Here is a 14,722-nt window from a genome sequence, read left to right on the forward strand (position 1 = left end):
TGATAACATGGCTGCATGCATTTCGCTAATAACTGTGATTTTTCAACATATACACAAATACATCGTCGCTTCGGAACAAGAAATGTTCATCTTCTCTGCTTTCAGATTACCGACATACGACGTGGCATGTAATTCAAAAGGTTTTGCAGAAACCTCAGTCGTATAAATAAGATTGGATGAAATTAGACAAAAAATGTTACTTTCCGGTGGACTCGAACTCAGGTTTCCCGCATGCTAGTCCGACACAATATCCAACACTCCAAGCGAGACAACACGAAAAGTTTTTGCAAGTAGTCGACTAAACCGAAAGTTTATTTTCAGATTGTTAATTCCCAAAGTATAACATGGCTTGGCAGGTGTGTATCGCATTTTCTGTACTTTTGTCATTTGAGTAGCTTTGGTCTCGCCCTAGGTTAATCACGGGAATAGTGATAATGTTATTCAGACGAGGATGATAAATAGACATCCAGGAATAATCCCCCTCGCAAAAAATCCAGAACTCGAGCCTGAAACCTTCGATGCGAGGTATGTTTTTGTTCTAACTATATCTGTGTGCTTTGGTTAGATTCATGGTATTTCGTGAGTAGATATGAAGAATCGTAGCTACAGAACCATTGAGAAGATATTCTTCGCCAAGAAAGAGAATCTCCATATCCCTTGTGAAAGAGAACCTATTTGAAGAATGAAACGATAGATTAAAATTATAAATTTGATGTGTATCCTTTCGTCAAAATGCCCAGAAAACAATATAATATACTTTTTCACTGCTAAAAAAAAAACAAAAAAAAACTTAGCTTTGTCTGTGTGTTTTCACGTGCATGTGTGTGACAAGAGTGGTGTGAACGTGTGTTGGATGTTATTCTAGGTATTATTTTCGTTCAAAGCATTAATATAATTGTAAAATATTGAACTTAGTGTAATGCAAGGAGTGAAAATATAAACCCAGTCCGTCAGGTTCGTTCCCAAACAACATTAAATAAAGGAATGTAACGCGGACCGAATATTATTCCATGTCGAGAACACTTCTTCCGACAATCTTCGTCTCGTATTTCTTCTTGGCATCACTGCTCAATTTACCCGTGATTTGTATACAAGCCGCTGAGTTGCAATGTTGGTTGGGTTGTCTACTCACAAGGCGCTTGGTGGTCAGACATCGAGGGCTTCCTTCAGTGCTTCTTCAATAGGGTCGTTACAACCCAGAAGTTTCCGTGACTGTACCATTGCTATAATGAAAAATAATATTCCTACCTTTCAAAACTCAAATTAAAATTTGGCATTTTGGCTGATGGCATAGGATCTAGGGGACAAGATTTCCTAACATCCCTATTCTATTGCGTTTTTTCTTCTCCTTTTCGTGTTATTATGAGTTATCATACTTATTTTTTCCAAAAAATAGTTCCATAAATAAGACGTAACATTTAGGGGAAATTGCACTTAAACTTTAATACGCGAAGCAAGGGACATTCATGCTGAGGACAAAATCCATGGGTAAACAGGGCTAGCCTAAAATAAATGGACAGTTTAAACGCTTTATAATTGAAATTTTTCTTTCTTGCATCAGAAAGTATTTAGTATCGTTATATAGAGAAAGTCTTCAAGTTTACGACCTCTGCCATTCGTTTGTCTTCGTGACGTCAACATCACGCAAGTACCCTTGAAGTAAGTCGAACAGCATGGCCGCAGGCAGATGGAGAAGGTTTTCCTGTGTGATTGAATTTGCAAAAACAAATTCTGTTACTATCGTGTCACGTCGTTTTATAACACGGTATGGCAAACAACCACCCACAAGGCAGTCAATATACGATTGGAGCGAAGAATTTAAGGAAACTGGTTGTCTGTGAAAGTGGAAAAGTCCTGGGAGAGAAGAACTTTGTAACTAACCAATGTAAACTTCAGGACGTACTCTACAAACCATGTAAGTATTTCAGCCCTATTATTAAAACTCTTCTTTCTGTAAAACTTTGAAAGTGTCTATTTCTTTTAGACTAGTCCTGTATTTTTAATGTATTTCTTTAAACAATTTTTCATTATAATTGGAGGAAGATAAGGGATATATATCTAGAATATGCAACAATTTTCAGAATTACTCCACAAGTGTAGTAACTATTGTTACAGAGTTCGGACCTTAAATTGTCCCGATCGTAGACTCGCCCACAGCCCATATATTAAGTTAATACGAGAATAGAAAAGATCACAGCACTCAACGGCGAATTTACTCTCAGATAGTTTTAATGACATTAATAAACCATTTCTTCTTTTCAGAAATTAAATCTACATATTAATATTTCATTTTGTAACACGGATTCCAATGTAAGTTACTAGAATTCTAACAAACCTAGGGTTCCAAATAGCACAGTTCTTCCGACTTGGTCTCTTTCCTCCAGGATGCCAATGTGTTTCGCTTTTATACCCCACTCGAGGTCAGACTTAGGGTCCTTGATGTACCAACTGCCATCCACCAACTTATGCTTGTAGCGTTTGATCAGCTGGAAAGGAAATTAAGCACTGTTACACAAGCAATGTACAGTACAAAGCGAATGGACGAGTTTTATATGTTAATATATTAATTTAATAAAAGCTTTTCGATGTCCTGTATATCAAGCAACAAGAAATTTCAATTTTAAGATCTCCTACAATGAACTTTCGCAATAATTACTGATGTCGTAAGTGCGAACGAAAGAAAATTATCCAGAACACTATGTAGCCTAATTATATTTTATGTTGGTATATGTTCATCTATCACAATTAAAAAGCAACAACACTTATTGTCCACAAATTATAAGTTCTCTCCAGTCATGTTTATAATTTCTTTGAGTATGATCTTGCGAAAACTTTCGAAGGACCTTTCTCCATTCACAGCAAGAGAAGAATCAAAATATAGCCAACTTTTCAATCGTTTATCATAATTAAATCACTTTTATTGTGATCGTCTTTGCTTTGAAATTTTAAGTTCCAATAAATGTTCTATCTACTATTTCTTTGTGTCTATCTTAAAGGAAAGAAACTTATTACGTTATATTTTAGATATAATACCAGTGTGCCTTAAGTTTGAATGGTTTGATAATTCAGAACCAGAAAGTTCCAGTGCTACAGCTTTCCAGAGTTCCAATTCTTTCAATTTCAGAGTATACCAAGCATTGAAGTATTAGAAATTCCAGCCTAGTTTATAATCCTAGATCTGCACTGAGCTTCTCCGTAGACCAATTGGAAAACGTGAAACGCAGTGAATCATTACACTGTATATCGTTTCATCTTAAATCTCCAGAACTACTGAATGTACACATATATTGAATTTGTGAATAAACACATCTACATAGAAAATTAACATAGCTATTGCTCGTAGAGGGTTGATTGGAATAAAGTATTGAATTTAGTCTATTATCTGTCGTTGACTGGCTATACAGAAACCCATAACCCTTAGATATTGCACATCTACTGGGAGCTGGTAAGACGAACAAATTTTTCAAATCCACTTAAAAGTAGGGGAGGTCACAAAGTTCAGATCATGCACTTTATCCAAATCTCCAATGCATATGAAGAGAGATTTGTAACATCTGTAATGTGACTGCCAATTGTCTCAAACAAAACTTTCAGATTTGTTCTAATGCAGATATTTTACCTAATCATTAGAACTTTATGTTATTTATAATTGAATATGTATAGACTTAGGAAATTATAGGAATTGCAATTTTATTCATACGAACAATTTGAGGATCATTTAGTTGAAGCCGAATTTGTAAATGTGTGGTTGATTCGTGTCTCTCTACTAAAAGACATAAGTTAGTTGTGTGTTATTGTATTAAGTTCATTTTATGCACCAGGTTAATCGGGACCTGACTTACATATTAAAATGAAATCCGAACAACTATGTTCCTCCACAGGGTATCGAACTCAGGGTCTCAGGCAACGATGTAAAAGTAAATGAATGTTCACAAGTAACACTGTAGGGAGGGATGTGATATTTTTCATTGTTTGATTATATAAAATATTTTAAATGCAATGATATTAACTCTGAACAAGAGAAATAAAATTTTGAAAAGGGAAAATATGTGTATATAGATGTAGGCTGTAGAATGATGCCTAATTGCAGCCTAAAGTTCTTCTAAAATGGTGTAACAGCAAGGGTATAATCTGTTGATTACTTCAAAGTGATTCAAGTAGTGAATTTCCTTCGTTTCGCACAATTTGTGCAGAACAGTAAATATTTTTAAAAAACCAATTTACCTACTATAAAATATGTAGACGTACTGGTTCCTTCCCACAACTTACCATTTTATAAGCCTTCTCACTGTCGTAGTGGAAGTGCCTGAGGTACCTGAGAATGTAATTGTCGTCTGTTCTGCACCTCAGGTCTTTAGTTTCTGAAACAAAAATCCGTATCAACTGTTAGATAATTTTGTAATGTGTATATTTACAGTGTTGGAAAATATAATTTTATGTTTTGTAATGATATAATTACTACATTATTATTATTATTATTATTCGTCTTTATGGATGTTCAATATTAATTTTTATTTAATTCCAAGTGTATTACCATAGCCAGTGGCCATGTTTCAATCGTTTCGAGCTGAAAACTACCATTACGGTTTGCAGGATGAAGTTCAAGGAGGACATTGAAGCGACTGTCTATTATTTTGCTTGTTGTTGAAGAGCAACTGAAAACCAAGTAACGTGATGGAAATTGTTAAGGACTATTATGATCGGATTTGTCTTGCCCACAATAGACACAAATGGAAAATATTTGTTGCTGCCGATATACACCTTCAGGTTTAGTAATGCCAGAGATTTTATTAACTGGAGATGAAGAAGTGAACACAAATTCTATTATCTTTTCTGATTATCTCTCACTCCGCGGGAGCTTCATATGCTTTTCAATTTTCTAGGTCAAATTTCCAAGAATGTTCATACGAACTATTCAAAGAGTGTTATATTTTTCTTGTGATCACCATGTCATTCTACAGTAAGTTTATACATACTTTCACATATTAACCGTCTCAAAATAGGCCCAATACAATTCAGTAATTTCTGGTGCAGGAGAAATTTCAATCTCATCTTACTTCGTTATGTGGAGATAGATACCTTCATGGCGTGGTGCTAAGCACAGGGGAACACTTTACCATTTTTTTAAAGATTTTATCCGCCTAACGAGGAATGATGGCACTTTATAATATCCAAAAATAACCTAAATTCGATGGAATCTGTTTTGAGCTGTTCAAATTTGAAATTTCAATATTTGAACATAGTATTTAAATATTACTGAATTTGAACTTTGGATTATACCATAATATGTGACTGTCTTTCCTATTTGCAATGAGCTCAAGCATGCTTTTATATCTTTATTCGTTCCCGAGACATGCGAGTTTCAAAATTGCCTGTTTTTGAAAAATCACTTTTTGAACAACCCTCACATAATACGTGATAATCATGTTTCAACAAAATCCTTTCACTTATGTTGGTTTTGGAGCAAAGATAATCTGTGTACCAAATATCGTCGTACCAAAGCGAATAAGCTAAGGGAAAACAATGCCAGGCTATATTTTTTGTTGAGTCAACTCTTGTCCACATAAAATAAAATAAAAGTTTCCCATAATTCCTGATAATGTTTTGATTTTATGAAGAAAAGTGTACTATGTATCTGCTTTGCCTAAGTACTCAGACAGGGAAAGTGAATAACCTTACACAACTTTCACAATTCAATTTAGTTTTCACTAGAATCACAAGAACCTCTAAAACATTAGTGGACGTCATCATTGTAGATGATCCATCCATTGTACACTCCGCTGACGTAACGGTGCCGATCAGCAATTCAGACCATTGTTTGGCTTACATCACGGTCCTTCTTGAGAAACCCGACAAACGTTTCAAAATAATTTCGTACAGAAACTACTCATCGTTCGATATGGAGAGTTTTGAAACGGACGCTAAACATTTTCACTGGGACAATATAAAGCATTTCGAGAGTATTGACAAAAAAGTAAACTTTCTTAATAATGGTGTTAAGACTATTTTCGATAAGCATGCCCCTATACGTACTGCACGAATAACCAAGAAAAAGTACCGTGGATAACCGACAATACCAAACTATTAATGAAACTTAGAGATAATGCTCTCAGAAAATATAAACTGACGAACAATCAGTCACATTGGGATTATTATAAAGAACTGCGGAATTTCACCACGTCGGTTATAAGACAGGAGAAGAAAGCCTACCTCTCGTTCCACATCAATAGAAACGTCCATGATTCAAAATTAGTGTGGAAAGAGATAAAGAAATGTGGTAATTACGGAAAGGTGGAGCCGAGTGTCCCACACTTTTTAAATGATCCGCATCTGTTAAACACCCACTTTATTGACAGCGCCAGTCCCTCTAACCAAGAAACCGATCTCATCCTCGAAGAGTGCGAACGCTTCCTTACAACTACATTTACTGAAAACGGCGACACCTTATTCTTTCGACCCGTCAAAGAAGTAGAAATTGCACAACTCGTGTCCAAAATCCGTTCCAATTCCTGTGGCACAGACGGCATAAACCTAAAAATGATAAAGCTAATTCTTCCACACATTCTTTCACCTCTGACTCACTTGATAAATTTCTCGTTAGATGAGAACACCTTTCCCCTTGCATGGAAGGAGGCTAGAATCCTGCCCTTGCCGAAGAAACGACACGTGACCGACATGAACGACTTACGACCAATTAGTATATTACCTGTCTTATCAAAAGTTATCGAGAAAGCAGTGTACAAGCAGATAGAAAGTTTCGTTACCAAAAATCAAATATTGCCTGCAGTACAGTCTGGTTTCCGATCTTCCCACAGCACCGCAACGGCGCTCATGAAAGTAACGGACGACATTTTACGAACACTAAACGAAAGTAAGGCTGCAGTCTTGGTGTTGCTTGACTTGTCCAAGGCGTTTAATCTTGTATCTCATCAGCTACTCCTTTCGACAATGTGTTACTACGGTTTTTCGCCGGGAGCAATAAAATGGTTCCAGTCTTACCTTACTGGGCAAGTGCAATCGGTGACGCTTCCCTCGGGAGCTATATCGACTCCCATTACGATACCCTCAGGGGTTGCGCAAGGAAGTATGCTAGGCCCTTTTCTATATCCCTCAGCACCGCCGACCTACCCCTAAATGTACGACACAGTGTACCTCATTGTTATGCAGATGACACGCAGCTGATGATGCCAGTAGACCCCAAAAATGCAAAACCAGCAATTGGTCTCCTTAACCGTGACCTTGATGCTATTTATAAATAGTGTAAACGTAATGGTCTTGTAATTAACCCCTGTAAATGCTGCTTTACATTAATTGGTTCTAGCGCTGCCTTAAATAAAATTCAAATAAATGGGTTATCAATTAATATTAATGATGTGAGGGTCCCACACTGCACAACTGTTAAGAACTTAGGTGTGATATTTAATCGGAAACTTGACTGCCAAAACCACGTAACGTCTCAGAGTTCAAAAGCTTATGGTATACTTAGATCACTCTATAAATCATAGCATTTACTTTCGACTGATGTTAAATTGCGTCTTATTCAAGCTCTCGTTCTTCCCATTTTCGATTACTGTGACGTTGTTTACGGTGTTAATCTAACAAAAAAGAAAGCTAAAATTGCACAAAAAGTACAGAATTCTTGTATACGTTTTGCATTTAGCTTGAAACGAAGGGATCACATACTGCCTTACTTAAATGACGTTAATTGGCTGAATATGACACGACGCAGAAAACTACATCTGGCCTGTATCATATTCAAAATTCTGCAAACAAAAACACCGACATATTTATACGACAGACTCCAATTTAGATACGACATACACAACTACACGACTCGACACTCTAAGAAACTTAATCTGGACAGATTCTCAAAATCCATATTCCTGTCATCCTTCAAAGCTGCTTCTGCATATTGTTGGAATGCGCTGCCACCAGATGCTACCTCGTGTGCGACATACAACAGCTTTAAAAGGGCAGTAACAAAAGTACTTCTACATGAGCAAGGACAGAGCCTCAGTACACATGACTAGATTCAGCATGCTTACGTTGAAATCAAAACACAAAATGAGCAGATTTGAACCCAAGATGAACATTTTGATGTGTGTGAATGAGAAAAATTGTTTTTATCTTTTTAGTGTGTTCATTACTGAAATAGTTAGAAGTGAAAATGTAATGGAATTTTTATGTTATAGTAGTAATTGTATTCTGTTTGTTTTAGTGTACTAGATTTTGCGGGTTAAATGGTAGAGCAGCCACAGGCTGAACTTCGCCCATGAATAAAGAAATTCTAATTTTAATTTAGTAGCAATTGACATCGAAACAACACACAGCATTATGTTAACGAACTATGTGAGAAGGTAATTAGTGAAATTATGACCATTTACAGCACGTTAGATCAGTACAAATCCATACTTTTTAGCCACTCAATTTATAGTAGAAGATTTTATTTCCTCCAATGATATTTTTCAAGGTTTTTGAGACTATTTTTCTTCTACGGTCCTCGTCTCATGAAAATGAAGTATCTGAAAATAAATCACAACATTCGTAACTGGTATTTAATACCAGTACAACTGGTTTATTGTAGTTTAATTGCAATGGCTTATAATTAGTTCAATTAATGTAAAGTTGGACAATAATATTATGAATGGATACTGTACTAATCGGCAGAAATTATTGTACGATAGTTGCGGAAAACAAAAATGCAGTCGCAATATACGTTTCACCGTCATATTTTAGCCAATGTAAAGAAATCCACCACCGCAAACCACATGGAATATCCTCTTCAGTATGAGAAAGATCCTAATATGTTTGCAATGAATAATACGAATACGAATACGAATAATACGTATAGTCTATACCAAGAGTTTCCAAACTATTAGCTGCACGCGTCTCACCTCAATAAGAAGAATAATAGATAAATACATGTGACAATCACATAAGATATCTTCATGTGTTTGTTTACTGTTGGTATATATACAAATAATGAACATAAGGTGTATGATTAATACAGGTATTGTAGATTGTCTTTCCTTTTTTTTCTTTTATTAAGCTGCTGTCATTTCATTCATCCATATTCATGAGATAAAAAGGTAAGAAAATCTAGATTACATATGTTAAAAACAGCCGTGCATAAATGATTGTATTTCTTCATTTAATTATAGAACTGTTTGTAACAATGCGCTCAATGCACGAAAGCAATCACCAATGATTTCATTATTAATCTTTGTCTTAGAAAACAGCAAGTTCCTTTTAAAGGCTGCCAACTTGTCTGAAAGGTGCACGATTGTACCCTTCTATCTTGTAGAGGTACATTCAGATCATTTAATGTGTGGAAAATATCGGAAAGGTATTCCGATTTCTGTACAATGACACTATTAATGAAGTTTTCTTCTACAAGTTGCGAGTGCAGTTCCTATATCAGTTCAAAAACACGCGAGATGACATTGCCGATGGGCAAGCAACGAAAGCTTTCCTGGCTACGAATGATGAAAAGATTGATATATTTTTGATAAACAAATTTTGAATTTTCAGAAAAAAGAAATAGTTTTTATAAAGTTCTCTCGCCTACCTAGAGAAACTTCGGAGCCTCACCAGGAAGGCGCGTCTCACGGTTTGATAACACTTGTCTATACTGTAAATTGTCCTGTATTATAATACAGGGCAATGTAAAGTACATAGAATTATGTAACTTACATACTCCAAATAAAACTAAGCGGACAAAGCGGACTGCTTATCCACTTCAACCTATCCGCTTTGCCCGCAGAACACATTTCAACATTTCAAATGAGGATATGCTTATGTAATCCTCAACAATATATTTACTTACTATGGTACTTTGAAAGTAATTGTGCTGTCTATGAACTACTATACTATTATCTAATAACCAATTTATTTTTTTAAAAAAAATGTGTGTTGTATGCACGTTTGCCTCTCTTTGGAAAATTCTAAGAAAAGAGAGAGAGAGAGAGAGACAGAAGGAAATAGGGAAGAAGAAAGAAGGAAAGAAGAAGGAAGGAAAGAAGAAAGAAGGAAAGGGGAAAAAAGAAATAATTAAAGAAAGAAAGAAGAAAAGTAAGAAAGAAAGAAGAGAAAGAAAGAAATAAAGTAGGAAGAAAGTAAAAAAGAAAGAAAGAAAGAATGGAGCAGTATATTTTCTTCAAACACACGCTGGTCTGTCGTCTCAGAAGCAACGATGCGCCAATTAATTTCCAGCAGATGTTTCTGCTTGGGATATAGCAGCAGAAGATGTCCAATATAGCAAGATAAATTAAGTATTCTCTTTACCCGAGTTATTCTGTTTGACCGGGACTCCCCTACTTACAAATCCGACCATTACATTGTTTATAATTAAAATGTTTCAGAGTTACATTTCAACAATCGAAATTGTGATAACCCTTGGATATTTATAACATTTCTGGTGCCCCTTACGCTAGAGTGTAGATTATGATAATGGATTGTCATTGCAATGCAATCGAAAAGTTCTAAAGGAATCTGTGTTTGCAATATAGTAGGTCCATTACAACCTCACATATACCTCTGACAACCTGATTCTTATTTTCAATCTGATGTTCCACCAGCAACTTGGGAACACACGTTGCAAACTATCCACTTCATATCCATCATGTTTAGTAAACGGTTCCTTTATTATTGCACGCATTCACAGCAACATCTAAGACACACCAAACATTTACGTGACTAATCTGTAATCGAATTTATAACAAACAATAAATTCTGAGCTCCTAATTTAGGACAATAATTATCCTCTTACGTAGGTAATCATTTGCTGCAAGTATTACAATTATAAACTAGATAACACATTTCAAAACTGCTCTAATAGAAGACATTATGAAGAATAAGAAGAAGGAAATTCGTTTGAATCGAAGTGTATTGATTTAAATCAGGTTCATATAGATCGCGATTTAAAACAAGATTTAAATCAGGTGATTTTGATTTTTTTTAAAAAAATCACTGATTTAAATTAAATCACTTTTAGTAAATAATTTATTGAATAATGTACATAAGGACTTTGTAGATATCAGAATCGCTTTTCGTGAAAGTTCATTAATCTTGAAATTATTTAATAGATTGTATTAGGCTCTGAGATAGGAAAATTAAGGAAAATAATATATATATATATATATATATATATATATATATATATATATATATATATACTTATGGGGTGACGCTCATACGAAAGGAAATGTAAACACATTTTATCTTGATTTAAAATTCAATATTTTTTATAGGCAAAAAAAGCAAACATTTTGTGTAGATAAATATACAAACTATAAATCATGTTAAACAATAAATAGTGTCAATATCACTAAACTATAAATAAACACGGCAGTTGATATTTCTCAAACTATCATTAAAAAAACTATAAATTTCAGCTACAAAGACTATAAAAATATATAAGCTAATATTTTAAGTTACATATATATATATATAGTACATCCAGAATGTTTTATTTTCACTGGAAGAATAGTTACTCAAATTATTATTAATTTCTTTAAAACAATCAACAAACAACCCAATAGTAGGGGCAGTATTAAAAACAGAAGAAAATATATATACGTATATTTTTATTGCTTTAATCAAACTGTTCAAATACTTTTCAGGGTCGTTAACTAGGAAAATCCTTTCTATAAAAACATATATCTATATATATAGTGCCAAAAATCAAACAAGCCATTTTAACGTAAAACATAACAAAAAAAGTCGATTTAAATGAAAGAAATTCAACAAAAATTATTTTTTAAAACCAAAATAATGATTTTTCACACCCTGGTTTGTATTATGAGAAATGTATTTAATTTAAAAGTCCTCTACAAAACTCGACATTAGATATGAGACTTATCTTGGGCACACAACTGCTAAGTGGAAGGCCATCGAACTTCCCGAGTTTGAGTAGTGGCCTCGGCATGCACGTACTTTGTGAACGTCCCTTCATCAATTTCATCTGACAATCACTCATTCTCATCGTCGCGATTGCAGCAGAAAAGCGACGCCGAATAACAAAATTACAAATTCAAATCATTGTAAACGTAAAGTTTCTTGAGGTCTAATTTACTGTTACTTCGACGATTTCACTGTATATCTTAATCTCACCTAATATCATGTTCCTGAGAGCAACAATACTCCTGTTCATCGCTTCTTCGGTTTCTCCGATTCCGTCCTTGGCCTTTGTTCGCCATTCGGGGTCTCTCGAGGAGGAAGAAGGAAGAGAAAAGATCCTGTCCATTGCAAGACCTGTAAGGAATAAAAATCAGTTCGGTAATATACAAAGTATATAACAACGGAAACTGTAAATGTAATTAAAAGTAAATAAATTAAATACGTACATAAAATAAAACATTTGTTAATTTTGGTAAAATTTGATGAAAACTACTTGAGCTTCAATTTCCTTTTAAGAACACTTTATGCACAGAAAGGCTATCTGGGACAGGAGCTGCAGTGGGACCCGAACCCCTTGATTGCAAGGCGACGAAGTTACCACTACACAATTTTTATTGAAAAAGGTAAAACCTCTAAGCGATAGTTTCCCATTCCATTCTCTTTTCTGTTTTCTCACATTACTTTTTAATCAATATTCTCAGTTTCTCTCTATCACCTATGTTTTACCCACGCGTCGTAGTATCCCTTTTCATTCACCATTTTCTCAACTTTCACACATATCCATTTTTACTGTATTCTCCGTAATTCTCATAACGGACAAACGCAAACATCCATGTCCTAGCCGGTATTCGAACCCGGGACCCCTGGCTTTGTAGCGTAGCGTAGCCGTGGAGGTCGACCATTGTGGAGGCAATATCAATGACTTTATGCTCACATAAATTCATTTGGATGTGCAAGTTATATTAATGTGAAACACTGCCATGTGACCCGTTGGAAATCAATTCCGGTACAGTGACTTCAGACAATGCCTTAGCCACTACGCTCTCTAGGTCGTTTATGCAAGATTGTAAAAACAAACCTTTCCAAAAACAAAGGTCATTCATAAAATATAGCACATTTAAATAAATGTTACTACACACAGACATGCACATGCATCCCAACACACAAACACACTTGTGTATGAGGATGAGTGCATAATGAAAAGCGCTGAAAAAATGGTCATTAGTACGGTGATGCTACCTATGTCAATAGAGAAGAAAAGTTTGAGCTATTAGAAATTTAATGACATGAAATGCCAAGAGACTGATATTAGTGGTTGTGAGATAAAAATAAAAGTGAAGTATGTATAAAATTATCATATATTTGAAAGATCAGCAAAGACGGTAGAATAGCGCTTTGCTAGTACTGAGTATGATATTGTTTGAGAGTGAAGTACAGGTTGCTGTAGCATTTAAAGAACTATGGATTCTCTACTCATATCTGTCATATACCATAACATGTACTATTATGCATCATGAACTGGCAGCTGTGGCCAATTTAATAGTATGTGCATAGCAACCATAGGCGCCGACTTCATGGGCCTTCATTGAGCCACTTAAATGTTAACCAAGGGGGGGGGGGGCAGAGCCCCTCAAATAATTTTGTTTAAGAGGATTTAATGTATTATTTTGCTTCTCTCGTAAAGTTTGCTCTGAACTGTGCCACATGAACTTAACTTTAAAAACACATTTGACATTTTCTAGACCATTGAATTTGGGGGGCTGAGACCGCTAAACCATCAACTTGGGGGGGGGGCTATGACTAGAGACAACAAAACACATGACTTATTACTATATACTAAGTATATAATTATGAGTATTGTTAACATTTTTAATAAAAAGAGTTTCAAAAGCCGATGTGCATGAAGTAGGGGAGTGGATGGGACGTTCGGGCTAGAAATGGCTCTCACATGACATTTAGAACGAGGTCATTGGTATATTAGGCAGATATTAAAAGTCGGGAATATTTTGCTATTAGGGTTGACGAAACTTGTGACACATCCATCCGTGAAGAATTGACATTCTGCATTCGAACTGTGAATGAAAATTTTGATTTTTTTTGAGGATTTCATGGGCTTTTACGAGATTCCGAACACTGAGGCCAAAACTATTTTTCACGTTGTGAAAGACATTCTGGACTTGCCCATACAGAATATGAAGGGACAGTGTTACGATGGTGCCTCTTGTATGAGGGGAAGATTTAAAGGGCTGCAAACGTTGGGTACAGATTGCAGCCACAGGCTATTTATGTGCGTTGTGCAGCTCGTAGCTTGAACTTGGCAGTTGAAGACAGCTTGCGTCACCTGCCCTGTATCAGAGACATAATGAATTTAGCCAACGACTTGTTAAAGACTGTTTGGAAATCCCCTAAATTAATGCAGATATTTAGGAATATTATTGATGTGAACGAGAAGACTGGCCATGCTGGACTGCGACCACTTTGCCCTCCCGGGTGGACGTTGAGAGCCTCCAGGACGCAACAGATCTTAAAGAACTATGAAAACCTTCTCAATTTTTTTGAGAAATTTTCTGAAGAAAATTCTACTGACGCAGCATCAAAATGTGCTGGATACCTGGAGACAATGCTTCACTTCAAGACAGTTTTCTTTCTCCCCTCTACTGCCATGTGATGGGTCTAATACAAGAGGTAAACTGTAAGATTCAGTGTCCACGCATGGGTGCTACAGAAGGAAGTGGAATGAAAACTTAAATATTTGACTGACATCTTTCAAGAAAAGCGAATAAGGTTTGAACAGTTCTGGCAGAAATGCACAGAGCGCAAACCC

General features: G+C 35.4%; 1 protein-coding gene across 1 annotated transcript in view; it reads right to left on the minus strand.

Annotated features, from left to right (window-relative positions):
* The window catches only part of LOC145979638 (clavesin-1-like), a 102,284-nt gene that overhangs the window by 36,053 nt on the left and 51,509 nt on the right, over nt 1–14,722 (minus strand). Inside the window, exons 3-5 of the mRNA XM_083112603.1 lie at nt 12,112–12,252; nt 4,270–4,361; nt 2,336–2,486 (exon numbers count right to left, since the gene is read on the minus strand). Of these exons, the coding sequence (XP_082968729.1) occupies nt 2,336–2,486; nt 4,270–4,361; nt 12,112–12,252 (384 nt within the window). The remainder of the gene's footprint in view (nt 1–2,335; nt 2,487–4,269; nt 4,362–12,111; nt 12,253–14,722) is intronic.

This window comes from Lepisma saccharinum, chromosome 26 (genome assembly GCF_977018435.1).
Source record: "Lepisma saccharinum chromosome 26, izLepSacc3.1, whole genome shotgun sequence".
NCBI classification, from domain to species: domain Eukaryota; kingdom Metazoa; phylum Arthropoda; class Insecta; order Zygentoma; family Lepismatidae; genus Lepisma; species Lepisma saccharinum.